Source organism: Diadema setosum, chromosome 2 (genome assembly GCF_964275005.1).
Source record: "Diadema setosum chromosome 2, eeDiaSeto1, whole genome shotgun sequence".
Lineage (NCBI taxonomy): Eukaryota > Metazoa > Echinodermata > Echinoidea > Diadematoida > Diadematidae > Diadema > Diadema setosum.
The window spans coordinates 1,361,380-1,382,547 of NC_092686.1; the positions used below are offsets into that span (position 1 = coordinate 1,361,380).

The 21,168-nt window shown below is 38.2% G+C and overlaps 1 protein-coding gene across 1 annotated transcript; it reads right to left on the reverse strand.

Annotated features, from left to right (window-relative positions):
- Positions 1-3,719: 3,719 nt before the first annotated feature.
- Positions 3,720-20,975, reverse strand: LOC140246348 (G-patch domain and KOW motifs-containing protein-like). Its single transcript, XM_072325819.1, has 10 exons — positions 20,803-20,975; positions 18,274-18,506; positions 16,068-16,207; positions 15,336-15,442; positions 14,121-14,328; positions 13,299-13,431; positions 12,200-12,662; positions 10,371-10,543; positions 5,968-6,053; positions 3,720-4,936 (listed from the first exon to the last, which is right to left on the reverse strand). The coding sequence occupies exons 1-10, from the start codon at positions 20,973-20,975 to the stop codon at positions 4,796-4,798; spliced, it is 1,857 nt and encodes a 618-aa protein (XP_072181920.1). The 3' UTR covers positions 3,720-4,795.
- Positions 20,976-21,168: the final 193 nt, after the last annotated feature.

Genomic DNA, 21,168 nt, shown 5'->3' on the forward strand with positions numbered 1-21,168 from the left:
TGTATTAGTTACTTCTGGCGCAAATTATTATCGTGCTCATCTGATCATGTTGATGACAATGATTGAGTGACGTGTGCCATGCCAGATAGCATAGTCCTCTGCATGTGAATAATGAGTGTGTTTGCCAGCAGCAATGAACTACCTGAGCAGGCTGAGGCTGAGGTGAAGTGCGTGTGTGCAAGGGATTGTGAGTGCTGAGTTGGAGCCTCATAATTACTCCAGCGACCATATAGCACAGCATAAACATCACAAATATCAAAGACCCAAAATCGCTACAATATGAAAGTTTGTTGACCCATACCCACCACTGGATCCCATTCACTGGAACTGTAGTCCCATCACATGTATAGTATGCGCGTGTGCGTGCGTACGTACGTACGTAAAAAGACTCAGTTGCATATGTTTCATACATATTTTACTGAGCTAGAACCCGGCTAGCTGTATGATGATAGGCAGGGCTAGCTGTGTAATGGTAGGCAGAGCATGCTGCTCAGTACAGTTAGTTTGGCCAGGGAGGTAAAGTACTAGTAATAGACCTGTATATTTAAGGTCATGGCAGGGACAGGGATCAGGACTTGCATGAAATTATACTAGGGTAATATTGTAATCAAATTTAGGTTAAAGTTTTCTTTCTCAGAGTGAATTCTTTCAGGCCAGGGTACCCTTGTATGCATGCTATGACCAACTTCACGGCAATATTCATGTGACCAAATTGGGTGCAACAAAAATTGTTAGAGTCTACTTGTTCAAAGATAAAGAATGGGTTGGAGGGTTGGGATCAATCGATGACTTATTTGATAGGGCTTGCTTTGTGAGTTTAGAAGCGGTGATGCATTTGTGAAGACGCCTGCAACTTGAACGGACAGATTTCAAATGAATCTGCATGAGTACCAAGTTTTCAAACTGAAGTGCTCCCTCTAGATTCACAAGGCCTTCAAATTTATCTCAAAAGCCACTTGTGATGACACCAAGGCGAATATTAGGTCAACTTTGACCTGTGATTATGCACTTGGAACTGAAGTGGCATCACTCAATATTTGAATTGGGGCAAACATTATTTGTCTCTTGATCAAGCTCCCAGACCTCAAAACCAGTTAATCTCGCGCATGAAATAATATTATCACTAAAATTGCAATGGCATACTGGTACACATGCGGTGAAGACAGTACCCTAGCTACGACAGCAATGTAACTGATGCCAGCTAGTGTGTGTGTGTGTGTGCGTGGGGGGGGGGGGGGGGGAGACATTTGGCAACTGGGCATCCTTTGAATACTCTTGATGTCCAAACAACAGTTCTGAATTTGTACCTGGTACCTCTTTCCTAAAGAAATGTGTGCAAAATGCGGAGTTGAGAGGTGTATCAATCGCTTGAGTAAATTTACACTTGACTCTGTCTTAATTGTTTGGCCTCAGGCATGCTAGTCTTGAAGCTTTTGTATGACAATTCACAGTCATTTATTCTTGCTGTAGCAAGAACAAGTGCTGTTTGATGCTCTTGATCTATTAATCCATGCTTTGTTGACAGTTACAGGAGTTAATCTCCAAAACAGTCTCTGATATCGTCTTTGCAACTGATAAAATGTGAACTGTACAACAAATCACTTGAATTATTTGCCTGTTTCAGGTGTCTGGATTAAAAGCACGACATGTACAACATACCGTTATGATAGGATCAACCTACTTGATTCTGTAGGTGATGATTAAATATGTGAAAAATGCCAGAATATGATCTGCAGACTAGACTAGTTTTCTCATACTGTCCTATGTCTAGATTTCATGGTTATCTTGATTGATTTATAATTTCGTTATGCTTTTATTCCTTTCTTTAGTCAAGGATGGGCCGGGTAAAGAAGATTTATGGAGCCCTCCCAGCTTTCAACTTGTTGCCACACTATACTGATACACTTGTACTTCAATCAGCATGATGATCATGTGAGAATTTTTTTTGGGAAAAAAAACAAACTTCATTGATAACCAATATGCTGTCGTAACTTTGAATTGAGAAATATTTTAGACAGCTGAATGCATTGAACACAGTGGTGTTCATTTTCCCCCCCTAAAACTTCAGAAAATAGATACAAACACACAAGAAATTATGCAGACAAACACACACACACACACACACTCACAAACATACACACGCACACACACACTTCTAGTTTTATATTATTTTGTTTAAAAAGAAATTGTACCAAATAATGCATCAATTGTGTTGCAAATGCATTAGAATGTACCGGCACATGCACAGCCTATTGCTGTTGTTCACTGAGGAAAAGAACTTGGTGTTTGATGTATGAAATAATGTTTAAATTCCTTGGCAAAGGCAGTTCCATTTACAATTCTTGTGCAAACATCTCCAGAAAAACTGTATAAGTGTACAAATCCATGGTACCTGGTAACTGTAGTTCCAAGACATCAATATACTTATCTTTTTTTTCCAGGTCTTGTAATTCACTGATTAAAAAGCGAAGCATTTAACAACTAGAAACAAACAGACAAACAATAGCTACAGAGAAGCCCCACATAATCATTAAAAAGAACCTGGTCAAACATACAAAATTACTTCTCCCATATAGGCACTAAGTCTATTCCCATAGTATTTATTTATTTTTTATCACTTCATTACCCTTTCAGCCATAATTAGGGCTGACTTTCAAAAAGGTTTTTGCCATACATTTAAAAAAAAAAAACATGTACATTCAAAATTGTTTCACTGAAAAAAATGTGTGATCACTAAAACAAAATATATACACCGCATACACCTCATACAAGTGCATTATACTTGTGCACACACATACCATGCACAGACAGTATACATAATACATGTACCAGTACCGGTATACATAGGTATGCTTTTATGCCAGCATATCTATATCAAATTTTGTTCGAATTGACATTTGAGGAAGCCTTGTAGGCCTAAACCTTGCCCAAGATATGAACATGCAGGGAGGCGACTTCCCTGGTATGCATACAGTAATTGCTGTCAATTACTGTTTATGGTGTGTATGCTTGATAAAATGGACTGAAGGTTGATCATGTGGCAATTTTAATGTAATTGGCTTTATACCCGGTACATGTATTTTCACACATCCACATTGTATAATCTCCACTCCCTCTAATCATTATTGAGATGTAATTTTGTTACTTGATTTTTGCTTTGTATAGCACCTTTACAGGGGCAGGTCCAGGAATTCCGTAAAAGGGGGGCACTTTTAAAGGGGGGGGGGGTGCATGCACCCCCATCTTTTTCTTTTATGTCTTTTGTTTTAAACAAAAAGGGGGGCATGCACCTGGTGCACCCCCGCCTGGATCTGCAACTGCCTAATATCTGTTTAGACTTAACAACTTTTGTCATGCCAATGATTCAGGAGGAAATTCAATCATTTACAACTATGATGACACATATGGCAGTAACTAATTGTTACATGATGGCTTGACTTGTTAGAGCAATTGCGGCAAACTTGAAGTACTGTAGTGCCTTGAATTACTTCTTTCAAAATCCAATTTAAGCTTTGGTTTATGATGGCCTATCAAAGAGCATCATCCTTCTTGTGAAATCCTTGATAATTTACAGAATTTCCACACAAGTGTACAATTATACACAATCAGATAAACTCGGCGTGCTGAAAAGATTTTAATGGTATAAAATGCATCTTTATTAACAAATATTTAATTATAAACATTATGAAGATTGACAATGACAATGACAATGACAATCTTCCAATGTTATGTATACCCAGTAAATCTGAAGATACATATCTCCATTTGTGACATCATAAGACAAAGTCATCATGGTAAGCATAAGATAAGTACAGTATAATGGGATTGTTCATCATTAGGTATGTGTCATATGAGTCTAGTGAAATTCCTGGACAAGAAATTATGGGGATGTAATGCCTTGTATTTTGCATTTTTAGCATTACAAAGCGCTGGGGGAAAAAAATACAACAAAAAACAATACAGTACAGGTGAAACTGCATTGAAAGCAATTTCAGTCCAATACATGTACTAAAGAAAAGATTGACACAAATGATTATCTCCACGGAGTTAGCAGAAATCATGAATATCCATGAATTAAAACACATTCATATGGCATTTAAAGAATGGTGTAATGATACCACTGAACATACCCAAAGGAGCATCATAAACTCACATGGGCCATATGAAACCATGCAGAACCATGCAAATGAGGGAATGTGCTGATCTGGGGAAACATTTTTTTTTTTTTTTTTTAATGGGGGGGGGGGGGAATCTTGGAAGGATGGCAGAAGGCAACAGTTTTCCATATTTCATGTCCATATTTTCCAATATATCAACTCATACACAGAAAAGGGGTGTAATTCATTTCATGGTACATCATGAATTAAATGAAGAAAAATTAAATAAATGAATTACAAAAATAACCACTTGTTTTCCATGATAATGATATGACAGGTCTTAATACTCTTTGTCACTGAATGGTTTGGCATATCATCAGCCCAAAGGTGGAGTTACAGTCTTGAGTCTATCATGCCATGTGCCGAAGGAAGGGCGGGCTGGGGGTGGGGGGGGGGGGGGGGAGGGAGAAGAGGGAGAGGGTGGAGAGGAAGAAAAGGCTTTTTAGAAGACAGTCATTCAGCTTTTAGTCCTTGCAGAGGATGCATCCAGCTACGTAGTAGTCCTTGGTCTCCACGCTTTCAACTCAATCTAGTTTAAAGATGGAATCACAGTCTATCACGCGAGGTAGAAAACCTGGTGAGATGGGAGACGTTAGTCTCCACTTTAGAAGATGACATCCTTGGCTAATAGTCCTTGGCTAATAGTCCTCCTCATCCTGAATATTTCCAGCGTATTCACAGATGGTGTCATAGTCCATTTTAATGATTGATTCTCTCTCACTCAGCAGCTGGACGTGAGCTATACACCGGACTTTGTCTCTCTTTAGCACCGTGCCAAGCTGGGAGGGAGATAGATAGATAGATTGATTGGTTTGATAGACAGATAGATAGATAGATAGATAGATAGATAGATAGATAGATAGATAGATAGGTTGATGGATAGATAGATAGGTAGATATATAGATAGATGGATAGAAAGATAGAGAGATAGATAAATAGATAGATAGATGGATAGATAAATAGAGAGATAGATAGAGAGATAGATAAATAGATAGATAGGTAGATAGATAGATAGATAGATTGGTAAATAGATGGAGATAGATGGATGGATAGATAGAAAGATAGATAAATAGATAGAAAGACAGATGGACAAACAAAGCAGAGGATGTGAGGTTAAACAACAACAGAAAACTAAAGAACAAATGAACAACAAAATGCAATATTACACATGGTCTGACCATGAATTATAACCATCGCCCACCATTTCTTTTCTTTTTTGAGATGCTGGTCTCTCAAATTTCTATTCTATGAAGATGATACAATCTCAAATGCGATGTAGGAGCTTGTGGGATCTTAAACATCTATACTAGAACAGCTGCCAATGGCAAAAAAAAAAATAAAAAATCCTGCAAACAAAAAAACAAACAAGCATAGCATGAACAAATGAAAGTGATAATTCTACATGGCTGAAATGGACGGTTGGAATTCTACACTTCTTGTATCAGTTTAATTTTCAAACGCACATGTATATGAATGATGATAAGCCCGCACTATCCCCTACAGCAGACAGCATTCTGGATGAAAAGGTTGGTAAGTTTTGAAATATGGTCGCCAGTTGGGTCTCTTGTAATGTATTACATGAATATCACAACTGAATAAGAACAGATACAGTGGACTCCAGTTATGACAAAGTCCTCGGGACCGGCAGTTTTCTTTCATTATATCGAAATTTTGTTATAAACAAACAAATAAACAATAAAAAACAAAGAGAGGATAATGTTGCGGCCTGAATTTTTATTTCGTTGTAACCAGAATTTCTTTATAACCGTGTTTGTTATAACAGGAGCACACTGTACGTGAGAATACTCACCTGGCCTTTCAGTTTTCCACTGACCACCATGACATAGGCTGGGTCTACCTTAGGGATCAATGTCTCCAGCATCGACTGGTGGATGTCTGTACATATAAAACAACAATTGACAAGAAAAAAAAAATGCTTCTTGAACAGTGCCAAATCTTCAAGGATTACTAAAAAGACTTCCACAGAAGTAAGCAATAAATTACTACCACACACATACACACAAATGAAACAAATTCAAAGGTAGCACATTGGAAAAATAAAAAAATTATATTGCATTCATTTGACACGTCTTAACCCGTTGAGGACGAGTCCCGAGTATACTCAGGCAAGTGTCTATGGGAAATGTATGTTGAAGTAAAATCAATCCGTCCTCAACAGGTTAAATTTCGCCCAGTTAGAAGGCCACTTGATGACAGGAGGCTAAGGCTTACTTTCAATGCCAGAAAGTCATCTCATTTTCAGCTGGTATGACATTGTCTTGTCTACAACCACATTATCATCATCATAAGACATATATGCACTGTACTCCTGACTAAATTATGGCAACATCTTTTTTCCATTTCTCAGCCAAACAAAACCATTATTCAAGATTTGCTAACTAAAGATATCAACATCTGTAAGTCAGATGGAGTATCACTTTTCACTGCAGATTTTTCACTACACTTTGACAAGTCTGGAGAAAAAGAACAGTCTCTTTATGCTTGTGCATCTTCAATAGTTCTGTGATTATGGATTTTGAATATTACACTTGTCATGACAATCTGAGGAAATAAAATTCAAAGCTGCATGTAGCACACAAGACATAACGTCGCTGGGGCGACAAGACCTTGTATCTGAAATTTTGGTGAAAATGACTTTTTTGGATTAATGGTCAGATAATCAGTTAAATGATGTCCTGTCCAAATCCTAGCTGTCTTACCCCAAATATAAAGCCACCACGGCACGTCAAAGGAAACACTATCCCATTGGATGCAGTGCTTTGGCTGCCATGTTTTTTTGCTCTCCTGAACATTTGACATTTTGTAGATACGAGGTCTTGTTGCCCCAGTGATGATAAGGCCAAAAAAAAAAAAAAATTGTTTGTTTGCCCTTAATTGTCAAAACCCAAGAGGGTCGGTAGGTCGTTTTTTTTTTTGTTTTTTTTTTTAATACAGGGTACCTTTTTTCCATGTCAATGCACTCAAAACTCCAAGAGATTCATTCAAATTTACGTCTTGCCAGGGCCCGGTACGCGAGGCAGAAACACTCACTGACAAACACTTATAACGTTCATCTTTGTTAAATTTTGCAAACAGCTCCAAAAAAGTACCTTCCAGTGAGATGCTGGCAACTGAACTCCAAACAGTTTTGGTGCCATGACAGCTGGTAACGGATGCTGCAAAGGTAGCCATCTTGTGAAGGGCTGCACACTAACCCATTTTTTCTGCCGGTCCGACCTGTCTCTGTCGGACCGGTAAATGCCCCATTTTACCATTTTTTACAGGTCCGAACAGAAAATTTACCGGTCATCAACGGCAACATAAAAAACATTAAATGACTTGCAAACTTATTTTCTTGTTTTTTATGGATGTACCCCCCCCCCCATGTACATTTTACAGATTAATATCTTTTTTAAAACTTGCATTATTTATTGCACAAGAAATTTAAAAATAAAGACAGGAAAAAAATTAGAATGTTTAATTGTTTGTGAATTAGTGTAAAATGATAATGGACAAAATCAGATTGTATCAAATGCGTTTGTGACTTTTTCTAAACATCAGCGCACGAACTTGCTGCGTAATCTGCTCTTGGTGGTCAATTGGATTGCGATGATTTAATGAATTATTTTAGCTGTGATATTTTCTGATGCACGCGATACAAGGGGTTCTTTATTTTTCTCCCGATAATCTCTTCGCATTTGTGCATGCGTTCTTGAAAGGTACACGACATGCAGGGCCGAATTCGCAATCCTTTTTGCGCTCATTTCCACCTCAAATATTAGCGGGATTGTGACGATTTCATGAATTACTTCGGCTGTAATATTTTACGATGCACGCGCCAAAAGGGGTTGAAAATGCGTCCTTTATTTTTTCCCGATAAACTCTTCGAATTTCGTAAGTGCGTTCTTAAAAGATGTACCACACGGCCGAATTCATGATACTTTTTTGCGCCTATTTCTACCTCAAATGTCAGCGGGATTGTGACGATTTCATACTTCGGATGTAATCTTTTGTGATGCACGCACCAGCTAGAATGGTTAAAAATGCGTTCTTTATTTTTCTCCCCATAATCTCTTCGCATTCCGTAAATGCGTTCTTAAAAGATATACGACACGGTCAAAAATCATGATTCTTTTTGCGCCTATTGTTTCCTCAAACTTCAACGGGATTGCGATTATTTTTTGAATTATTATTCGGCTGTAATCTTTATGATGCACGGGCCAAAAGGGGTTGAAAATGTGTCCTGTATTTTTCTCCCTATAATCTCTTCGCATTTCGTACTTGCGTATACGACACAGCCGAATTTACGATCCTTTTAGCGCCTATTTCTACATCAAATATCAGCGGGATTGCGATATTTCGTTAATTATTTCGGCTGTAATCTTTTGTGATACATGCACCAGAAGGGTTGAAAATGCGTTCCTTATTTTTCTCCCGATAATCTCTTCGCATTAATTGTGCATGCGTTTTCAAAACTATACACTGCATGCGAGGGCCGAATTCGAGATTCTTTTTGCGCCTATTATTGTTTACTCAAATATCAACGGGATTGCGAAATTTTCATGAATTACTACTCGGCTGTAATCTATGCAAGCGCCAAAAGGGGATGAAAATGTGTCCTTTATTTTTCTCCCGCTAATCTCTTCCCATTTCGTACATGCGTTCTTAAAAGGTAGGACGACACGGCCGAATTCACGTTTCTTTTTGTGCCTATTTCTACCTCAAATATCGGCGGGTTTGTGGCGATTTCATTAATTACTTCGGATGTAATCTTTTGTAATGCACGCACCAGAAGGGTAAAAATGTGTTTTTTATTTTTCTCCCAATAATCTCGTCCCATTTTTGTGCATGCGTTTTAAAATCAACACGGCATGCAGGACTGAATTCAAGATCCTTTTTGCGCCTATTATTTCCTCAAATTTCAGTTCAGTTCAGTTCAGTTCAGTTTTTATTTCTGCATTTCAAAATCAATACAAATCCACAAATCCACAAATCAACAAAATACTTACATAGTATTTCAACGGGATTGCGTTGATTTCATGAATTTTTATTCGGCTGTAATCTTTTATGATGCACCATATGTGTCCTTTATTTTTTTTTTTCTCCTCTATAATCTCTTCGCATTTCGTACATGAGCTTTTGAAAGGTGTACGACGCGGCCGGCCAAATTCATGATCCTTTTTGGGACGATTTCTACCTCAAATATGTAAGCGGGACTGCGATGATTTCATGATTTTTTTTTTCTCCCTAGAATTATCTCTTCACATTTTGTGCATGCGTTCTTAAAAAGTACACGGAAGGGCCGATTTCGTAATCCTTTTTGCGCCTATCTTCATAGTGAGATCATTCTAAACGAATGAAAATATTCATTAAAATATTTTGTGAAATGACTGTGTAAAATGAAACTGAACACAATCAGATCCATTTACTGTATCGCTGAATATCGAATATGTTTTTACTTTTCTAAAAATCGACACAAGTAAATTAGTTCTAACATGTCAACTGCCACGCTGCTGCGAAGCCGGGATCGGATCGTGAGTAAAATGACCCCAAAGAGGTTCTACAGAACCTCTTTGAATGACCCATAAATGCGTGCAATGCTTCTTGTCTGATATGGCATAGCGCATGACCGATCGTAAGCAAACGAAAAGCAGTTACACTGTACATGCTTTGCATGTATTGCATGGCATGGCAGTGCGTGAGCAGCGCCAATGCGCAAGCTAGCGCGAATAACTGGTCGCCAGTGTGCAGCCCTGTACTAAGTGCATAATACATGCATTGATTGGATTTCGTGCGCGTGCACGCATGTGAGCCAAAAAGGTAGCTACATTGTAGCATGCAATGCATGCTATAAAACGTAGCCTGTGGACCCGCGCGGCCCAAACACAATTACGACGGGTCGATGAGATGAAAAAAAAAAAAAAAAACATTTTTAGACTTTTTTTTATTCTTTCTCTAGCTTAAAATGGATAATTTTGGGTTTAAAACCATTCACAAATTTGTAGAAGATGAAATTTGTGGGAAAAAATAAACTTGAAAGAGCAAAAAAAAAAAAAAAAAAAACGCGACCCGAAATTTCCGTGATTTTCGGTCGGTCGCGAAGGGCAAACAAACCATTTTTTTTTTTGGCCTAATCTCTAATACTGCCTTCAGAAATAGAATGAAATGATTTCTCTGTTAATCTTAACAAGGAGAAATCACATTCAAAGTCACCTTCAAGAAGTTTGCCATCGTCCGTTTGACAGGTGCAGGTGTCTCTTGTGATGACGTCAATGACCTTGACCTTGGCATTGTAGTACTTCCCTTTCTTGTAGGACAAGTCAATGAAGCGAACCCTCAGGGCAGGGCGAAGCCAGTATGTTGTGGCACTCTCCACATCTTTGGAGCTGATGCCATGAAAAAAGGAAGGAGAATCCATCAATTTAACTCAGCATCAAATATGTTCTGACATGAAGTATCCCTGGATTGGAGTCTCTCACAATGCACCCAGGTGCAGAGAATGTTATAAATGTGAAAGTCACACTTTACTTCATACACAATGGGTTACCAATAAAAAAACTTTTCTACTCCCTGAATTAAAATTATAAATATATAAAAATATAACAAGATTTCCATGTTTAGCATATCGACCATACAGTGAACAAAGGGTTACTAAGTATATTTGTAGAGAGATGGCTGTAGCATGATCAAATAGAGAATGATACCCCGCTTTTAACAATGCTGGATTCACATCATGTCAAAAATACTACATGCAAGTTTGGGGATGAAAACACTGAATATAAATGCTAAATATTTTCCTTGCATTTGAGGTGAATGTTTGAAGATAGCAGCAGTGGTCTGCACTTGCAATATATAGCAGGCAATATTAGCAGAAATAAGCTCTTTTCAGCCCAAAAGACAACTCAGAGGGTAAAGCTAACATATCATCAAATTTACTCTCATGATGTCTGTTTAGATTTAGAAATATTCTGTCTGAAAGTGATTGGAAGATGCCTTATTCGTTTGAAACAAGATTATTGGAAATGATGAGAATATTTAATTTCCATTCTACCACAGCCATCACAAGCTTCAGTCTGAATGTGATTTATACAGCATTACAAACATTACTCCACTACATAAATTTGCCAGACATAGATAGCCTTGCACAAAGGGTTCTGTCGTGCCTGTAATTCAACACACTTTTTTCCGAATTCACTAAGGTGGCACAATCTTTGTCCATGGTTTAAACCATGAACAAAGATTGTACCACCTTCGTGAATTCGGACCAATCAGTCTACAGCTGATGCCTCATCATCTTAAAGACCTGGTAGAGTGGGGATTCGTTGCTGGCCCGACTGAATAAATTTTCTATTTGCTGCCTACCAAGGGTACATTCGAAAACCATGAATAGTGCCTGTACGCAAATGATATGAGCATCACAGGGTATGCTCATCGGTAACAGTCGATTCCAGTCAAGATTCTTCACTATGTGTGTCTTTACATTGAAATCAGTGATAAAGTTGAACATAATTCATTACAGAGATTCTTGAATATATTCAAGTTGGGCAAGCCTTCCAACTCCATGGTATCCCCATGCTACCAGGGGGTGTTTCATCAATGTTTGTCAGCGCTGACAATTTCAGCAAAATCCTTGGTTTTGATTGGCTGAGATGCTCTGGTCACTGGTTGTCAGCACTGACAAACATTGATGAAACACCCCCCAGGTCTTTAAATCACAGGTTTAAAGACATCTTATTCAATTTAATTCAATTCAATTCAATTCAATTCAATTCAATTCAATTCAATTCAATTCAATTCAATTCAATTCTATTCTATTCTATTCTATTCTATTTCAATTTATTGTCCACTTACAGAATTATTTTATTGTTTGTATGCATACACATTACAAACACAAGGGACTAACATCCTTACTCAGCAAACATTCTGGCAAGTTCAATTGATTAATGATATTGGTTACATAATGTCTTGCAGCATTTTCATTTTTGGCAACTTTGTGATAATGTATCAAACAATCAACACAAATAAGTGCACAGGGTACATACCTAGATCTGTCATGATCTGTTCTTTCTTTCTGTGTGTCCCTGCTACTCCTCTTGTCCTCCCGTCTCTCATCACCATGACGACCTCTACTTGCTTCACCTTCACGTCGGTGTTCTTTACTGTGTGAACGGGATCCGTCCCCCCTCGACTCATCTTGGTCAGAATGTCTGTGCTTGCTTGCATGCCTCTCTCCATTCCTCTCATAGTCTCTCCTAGATTTATCACTCCTACTTGAGTCTCTGTCAGAATGTTTGTCAGATTTGTCTCTGTCTGGTCTATCATGTCTGGATCGTCGGTCGTCCTTTGAACCACTCCTTCTATCACCATCTCGATGTCTGTCATCTTTTGAATCACTCCTTCCATCACCGTCTCGATGTCTATCTCCCCTTTTCTCCTCGGTTTCATCACTCTTCGATTTCTTCTCCACCTGTTTCTTGAGCTCGTCATGCCCCTTGCTGAACTTTCCTAGAAGTTTAATGCCATGATTAGAAGAAGAAGTACCCTTGAAGTTATTTGTGATAAACACACGTAGAGGATCTCTATGAAAGTAATTACTCTGGAGCTTTCATCAATGTTTGAATAAATGTATTGAGTAGAAAACTAATCATAGAGTCTATGTATGTCATAGAACTTGCTGAAAGTTCTTTAAAGTACAAATGTAACATGATATGACAAAACAGGAAATCAAGGAACACAAGATGCAGCAGACACCACTCTTTCACCAAGATTCTTTTTTCTGTAAAATTTGGACTATTACCTAACATTTAGGGTAAGTTGTAACATTCTGAAGCGAGTTTCATATTCAATACATCCATGCGCACACACTGAATAAAATTTAGCCCCCTCCCAAAAGTGTAAAACATTTCGTTAATGTCTGTCAGTTGTCAAAATAGATCAATGTATGCTATCAGTCACCTCAGACTTAAACTAATGAGAAATGGAAAGATTTTTTATTCATCATCCATAAATCAGGCAATCATTTGTCATCAGTGGTGACGATGAAAGTGACCTCAAATTAGCATGACACACACAGTTATTATGTTTACAGTCATTTCTGCTTCTTTCCGTAAGTTACAACACATACATTCCAGACAGTCTTACCAAGATCTTTTGCATATTTCTTGTAGTCCTCTTTAGAAACCAGCTGAACAGCAAACTGGCTGACCGTGGCAGATTGACCACTCAGGGCAAACTTGACGACTACTCGTAGATTATCCTCATCCACACCTTCAATCTGTGATACACATACAAAAAAAGTAAACAAATAGCATATGTATTATAGTATATCACTAGGATGACTCACACACTGAATTACTGTTAGGTGTCCTGCGGTGGAATTTCATTCATGCAATGGGAGGTTTAAACACTCCATATACATATGTATGCCTCGGGTAGGAATTAAAGTTAAAACAGCATACCAGTACTTGTAAGAGTTCAAAATTAATCTTTCACCAACTCAATTTTGCTTGTAATAAAGCTCTACCAAGAAATTTGTTCGCCTGACTCAATTTGCAGAGATAATGAGTTATAATTTTTTTTTTTGTAGTATTTTGAGTTCAAAAGCGTGATATAATACGAAGTTGTTATACCGACGTTTATGCCATCAGCGCTGATTACTGAAAGGGTGCTCCTACGACAGAGTAAGGAATGGCAATATGAGGCCAGGCCATGTGTAACAGGGGTCCATGAGGAGCACTGTTGCTCGAGCTGGCCTGAAATTTGTGTGTAAATGATTCACAAAGAGTCCTCAGGCCGCCTTCCAGGTCTAACAGGGGTCTTGCACCATTTCATGAAAATGTTCATATGCTTAAAACTCACTGGATACACTGGTGAGAAATGAAAAAAAGAAAAAAGAAATGTGGGTGTCTCTCAATGATAGATTAAGTGAAGAAACTAAGAAACTAAAGGAAGACTTTAACATACTTTGCCATAAAGATTCTTGTGTGGGCCACTGGTAACAAGAACAGTGCCACCTTTGGTGAATCCCTTTGGCTCTGTGTTTTCCTTTGGTGCTGGATCCCCCGGCTTCCTCTTGACCGTCCTCTTCTTTTCCAGGTCATCTCCAGGCCGTCTGTCCGCCCCGAGCCCCTGACCCTTCGGCCTTACGGTGACTTCCACGGGCTGAACTGCCCTGCAAGTTTCAAATGAGAGTCAACTTGATTGGTATAACAGGTACCTTTGGTTTGCAGTAGCAACACATGGAGAAATATGCAAGTCTGTTAATGATACACTAGGAAACATTCCTAAAAGAAGCCATTTTATTGCTGTGAATGGATACAGATACCACTGAGAGACTTTAGAACAATAGAGAGAATACATTCTTGCTGGCTGAAGTTCTGCAGAACCCACATTCATAGGACACACACATACTGCTTCCAAGAGAGAAATCTCTGTATTGTAATAGATTCCATATACACTACAATACTCTGCAAATGACAAGGACTGTCTGTTCGTTGCTGATTTTTTTTTTTCTCTCTTTTTTTTAATTTTTTTTTTTTTTTTTTTTTTTTTTTGGGGGGGGGGGGGGGACAGAGATGCTGGAGCAAGCATTAAAAATGCAAACTTATGTAATCACAAGACATATAATGATGGAAGTTACCAGGATGTATTGAGAAAGATTAATATATGAAGTAGATATGTGACATTTGATTATCAGATATACAACACATTTTTTTTTTCCTGATTACAATAATGCAACATATCACTGTGACAGGTTACTCAACAACAAAATGTATGATGCTATGTCAACTGTAGCAACCATTGCTCGATTTGTGCTGTGATACGACTTCAATGTATGCATAGATGTGACCATATGTATTTGCTGGGTCATCTAAGAGCATTAACATCTCCATATGAACATCACCACATCACAGTGAGTGACACCTTCAAATACTCACTTGGATGGAGTAATCTCCACCTCCCTCTTTGAATAAACATGACAACAAAAGTACAGCACTCAGATACATTAAAAAGAGAGGCCAGGGTTTTGCTGCAACTTTTGTAATCCAAGGTTAGAGTTGCACACTCTAGTTGAAGATCATGAAAGACCTGTTGAGTTTTGCAGGCTCACTCCAATTCTAAAGCTGTACAAACATATGACAAATGAGTTGCTGATACCACCTAGGCAGTCTGACTCACTTCTTCATAGTGTTTCCAATCCCTTCTGTCTCCTTCCAGCCCATTCCGCGAAGCATTGCCATTCCAAATTGCTCAATAGGAACCTCATCATAGTTTGCAGCAGAAGCCTAGAATTATCAAGGCATTGAAAAGAAAATATTCCTTAGGCTTGGAGAAATGAGTGAGAAAATCACCAACAACATCTCTTTCTCAGTGTGAATTGAGTTTGGCTCACATCATTACTCAACACATAATTGGTAATGGATTAAAAAATGCACCATATATATTTCCATACCAACTGAGCTGCATAGAGGATCATACACTCATAAAAAAGACATCAGGATCCTGAATAATCACAGAAACTTCCCTATATGCTTGGGTAGACGTGAATGGTTCTATATAGAGAACAAATTGATTTGAATTTGTTACCTAAGTACATTTCAGCATGCAAAAGGGTGAGGGGACAATTACAATGCCTATCATATTTATGTGGCATTGCACTAACTTCATGAAATAAACAAGTCACTGATACAGAGTTGACTCAAATGAAATGAAATTATTGCGAGGAAATCCCCCCCCCCACTAACAATATAGAAATTGTATGCATATCAACAAGTCCACAGGCAATCAAATAACAACTTTCTGAAGTACATGTTGTCATAGCATCATAAAAACTAGTGCACTAAAAAGAATCAAGAGAATATATGACCCCTCCATAAGATATTAAAAATTTACAGATTCATTTCTAAATACCTCATCTGGGCGGATGGAGACATCAAGTCTGTCGTCTGTCTCAAAGCCATCTGGAACCTTATTCTGCATGAGGAGTGGAATGGTCATGTTCAGGTCTTGTGTGTCCCTGCCGGCCCACTCTTCATTGTACCTGGACACGTCTGAAGGTAAATGAAATGTAAACTCATACTGATCGAACCCATCCTTTGAATACAAATTTGGTGAATATCATTTTCAATCATACAGACATAGTTGGACTCAATGACTGATGAGGCTTCCCATAAACCAGTAGTCTCCGAAAAGATCATTCTTGTCAGAGTGGAAACACCAATTACCTGGTAGTCTTTGTATGAATTTCTTGTTCCTTTCCTTGAGTCCCAATAATGTGATCATTACTCAAGCATCTTTCCCCTCCTTTCCAAATTCATTTAGGTGCTGCAAACACACTACATTGGTCACTGCCGATATTTTGTTTTAAGATCTGTTAAATGAAAGCCATCATGTTCACAATTGGTATGTGCTATAAAATGAGTATTTAGTATCACTTAGAAATGTAACGTCCACCTCTCAAACAAATCCCATATAAACAACAGACACTAATATATTGTTGCAACATTGCCTGAAAATCCTCTACAAGTGCAAAGGTGGATGAACTATTGAACATTCTTGGCTACCAATGAAAATATCACTAATAAATAAATATTCTCCTCCTAATGGAATAGATCTCTGTCTGAAAAAAAGCTTTCAGCAGAGTGCATCCAAATTACTTAAAGGCATAATTTACCATTTGCAGATGAAACAAAACCCCAGCACTAATACTATAAAGGACAAGTTCACCTTCATAAACATAAGGATTGAGAGAATGCAGCAATATTAGTAGAACACATCGGTGAAAGTTTGAGGAAAATTGGACAATCGATGCAAAAATTATGAATTTTTAAAATTTTTGTGTTGGAACCGCTGGATGAGGAGACTACTAAGGCTTGTGATGTCATATGAGTACAACAGTATAAAGAAAATGTAAAGAAAATTCAACATATTTTCACTTTTTTTCGCATAATAAAAGAGCACTTGACTTGCCTCTTTCTAAAGGCAATGGGAATAATATGTGACCAGCTACAACAAAAGGATCCGAAAGTCGGGGGGAGGACAATTTTCTGAAAATGGCATGACATTATTCCCTTCCTCTTCTACTTTGATTTCATATATAGCACAACTCATAAGAGTACTCGGTTGCGAAGATATCAATGATTTTATCAGCGCATGTCAAGTGGTTGAGGAAATCAGAGTTTCGAGAAAAATGCCTTCAAAGTTTTCCTTCCGACGCTAGTTTTCACTCAGTTTTCACCACTTTATAATAGAAGGCATGCTCCTAGCGACCTCCGCAATGTTCATTCAAGCTTAGCGCCAGCGGTCTACACACGACCAATCAGTAATCAGAATGCCACGCACTGACCAATAAGATCACTCCCTCGTTGCTAGGGGCGGAGTCTAGCTACGGCGGTAAATCCAAATCTTCGGACACGTTTCTCTTACATTGAGAGTCGGAAAATAATGGCCCAGAAAAACACTGATTTCTTGGCTTTCCTTTGATCATTTAACTTCGAAATTTTGGCAGATGATAGACAAAACATAAGACTACAAAATTATGTCAAAAACACAAATCTGTTTTGACCAATTTTGATGCTGCGACTTCAATCTCGATTTTCTCAGCTCAGCCGTCAGCGACTTTAGGATCCTTTTGTTGTAGCGGGTCACATATTACCCATAACATATGTCAGTAACGAGTCAAGGGAATGTGTACTTTTTTCAAAAGACAAAATTTTGTGAAATTCTCTTTATATTGTTGTACGCATGTGACATCATACATTGCAGTAGTCTTCTCATCCAGCGGTGACTGCACATAAACTTCAAAAATTCATAACTTTTGAACGGATTGTCCGATTTTCGTCAAACTTTCAATGATGTGTTCTACTAATATTGCTACATTCTGTCAATCCTTATGTTAATGAAGGTGAACTTGTCCTTTAAAATAGTTCTAAAATGTGAGATAGGGATAGAAACAACCACTGTAAACATTTGAATCCGTATGATCATTGTTAAGTATTGTTAAATGCACGAAATGTTTTGTGATACCACAGACCTACAGATAAGCATCAAATGTGATATCTTGATAAATTTCTAAATCACTGCTCCACAAAGGTAAACAGGACTTTTAAGTACTGACCTTTCATGATTTCTTTCACAGCTTCGTCCTCCAAAGCATCACCAGCTTGTGCTTGGTCACCATCCTCCTTCTTTCTCTTCTTGGCCTGAGAATTCTGCTCCTTCTCCTCTAGTGACCCACTTGGCCTCTTTGCTTGGCCCTGGTCTAGAGTGTCCGCTCCTCTTTTCACCTGCCAGGCATTCTTCTGGATCAGCGGAATCACCAACTCTTTTGGTGCCTCCTTGGGGATGACACTGTATAAATGAGAGATAGCCTCAAGATGATTTGCAAAGAATGAAACACACCAAACAGAAGGCAACAATATACATAAGTCTTGCAGTCTGATTAGGCTACATACACCAGTCTATTTAATAGCACAGATCAATCTGATACTAGATTTCATGGTAAAGATATAGCAAAGGTACACAGTGTGGAAGCTTCTACACATCATGAATAGTACTGAAATTGAATACATGATGTACAGATATAAACAATGTCTTCAGTATCACTCACATCCATTCCATGGGTAACAGAAAATCGCACAAATTAGAAAATATTACTTTGCACGAACTGACAGGTCAATCTGCACATCTCCAGTGTTCTGAACCTCAGAACGCTATTCTTGCTAACTTTACACCTTCAGTCTGGCAGAGGAGAAAAACAATTACAACATTGTGTCTTTTCAGGCTCAAATCACACAAAAAACTACACTAATTCTACCAAGGAGTTGTTTAAACATGTTTACAACATACAGTATTTCAAGGGGGGAAAAATGAAATACAAAAATAAAAAATCTGTTGACAAACGTGCGATGCCAAGTGTCAGGTTCAATTCTAGGCACTCCTTAACTTAAATTTCTTTACTGGAACTCCGTAGAACAGAAGCAAATAATGTAGAAGAATATTATCTGTCTCCTGAGTGTTTTGATTGAAGTCTGTTTATGTTTAAAATACCAACAACAAAAAATGACATGGTTGCAAGATGAGATGTTTGCTGTATTAGTAATAGTATAAATCTAAGGTCTAGGGTAAGAGCACCAGTATTCGGTCAGCTACCGGTATTCGGTCACTTATCACTAGTCACCAGCCAGTAAGTTCAACTGTCACAACACACACAAATCACATCAATTCACATACTTGCACACTCATTCACAACAGGAAACTCCCTTAGCCCCCTCCAAAAATCCATCCAAAATCCCAAATTTTACTGTCAAAAGTGCAGAATTGGCGCTACTTTCCAAAAATGCGCGCGGATAAGGCCCAGTTTTAAGATGACGGGTTGCCGAAAAAGCGCAAAAAATCGAGAAATAGGCCGTTCTCTCGCGGGATTTTTTGCTTATCGCAAGCTTGGAGTGTGATGGTATCTTCAAAAACTTAAAAGAAAAACAAAATTTCAGAACGTGCCGATACAGTGTCTCAATGTACAAGGGTTGAATGCAAGTGCCGAGTCCTCAGTATTCGGACACCAAAGGGTGCCGCAACGTCCCCGATGCAATTTTGCGTCAACAAGGTAGCGCGCATGCGCATTTTTCAGCTGCCTTGAACACGCATTGACTTTGAACGCGCATATCGCGTGACCGAATACTGGTGTCGGTGACCGTATACTGGGGAATTTTCAAAGTGATATATTTTGCGATTTTGTGAAATTCTGTGTGATATTTAACAAATTGAAAATTGAGATTAAAGAAATTTGATATATTTCACATACATTGCTGTAGATATGATGTATGCATGAATTATTTTAGTTTGAAAAATATTGCAAAAAAGCTTCAGTGACCGAATACTGGGGATGTTACCCTACATGGATGGTGAATGAATTATAATATATGATTAATCCTAAGTTGATTTCATTGCTGTCCCTACACAGAAATAGATGCACAGAAAGCACAAAGCAGAGCTATACTGGTATATAAGAAACTGAAAGAATCAAATCAAAATCACTGAACCAGGCAGGAGACACAAAGTCAATGATTTCATTTTGAAAACACACACACACAAAAACAACAACAAAACAAACAAACAAACAAACAAAAAACAAAGGAAACACCTTTAGGCTTTACATATACATCACATCATGTCCACACAGTAATTCCATTCCCAGGAAATCTAAATTTAAAATCAATGTGTTGAGATGAATGATATAAATTTTAAATTTCTAGTATTAAGCAAGCTAGTTATCGCTGTGCCTGTGATTGGTGATTAAAATTGGGGGAACAAAAATAAACTAAAAATATTCTAAATCAATCCTATTCCTAACAAGTTTTTCAGATGACGGAGCAGACAGAGGCTATCCTGACAAGTGACATCAACAGATCCCAGACAACATACAGTTTATATGCACGAAGATGTATAAATTATGACTTTTCATATGACTGCTTGTAAACATTTACTTAGACCCGTCTACGTCTACGTCTAAGGACCCTAGTCGAGTCTAGTGCAGTGCCTTGTGTGGGTGGTCGTGAGTGCGCGTGCTTAGACTTAACTTGCCGCTAACATAGAATCCAGTACGTGGGACAATACTGTGGATACTTTCATTGAATCGTGTTCTTACCTGGTTATTTTGTTTTCTTCCACTGACAAAATCAAATCTGTCTCGGCTTTTGGTTGTGAAGTATCGACCTCTGCAACTTTTGATACATCTAGCTGTTTAGTCTCCTTCTTTTTAGCTATGGAAAAGGAAACGCCGGTCCGCTTTTTCTCGATGTCTACCGTGTCGTTGTCCATGTTGTGTTTTCTAACACGATTAGGCTTCGATTTAAACGGAGGGCGCCCCCCCCCCCGCTCAAAAAAAAAAAAAAAATCGTGTGGTAGTGTCACCGCAACTGGAGCCTGAGCAGTCAAACCTGTTTTAGCGACCACCTGTCTATAGCGGCCACCTGCCGTATACGGCCACTATGAAAAACAATTCATTCTGAAA

Bases quoted from the DNA above. Each gene is read 5' to 3' on its own strand.
- LOC140246348 (XM_072325819.1), bottom strand. From the start codon at position 20,975: ATGGACAACGACACGGTAGACATCGAGAAAAAGCGGACCGGCGTTTCC. The intron at 13,432-14,120 runs GTATGTTAAAGT...TGTGTATCACAG, and splicing joins ACAAGAATCTTTATGGCAAA to ATTGAAGGTGTGGATGAGGA. The intron at 4,937-5,967 runs GTGAGTATTCTC...TCTCCCTCCCAG, and splicing joins GTGGAAAACTGAAAGGCCAG to CTTGGCACGGTGCTAAAGAG.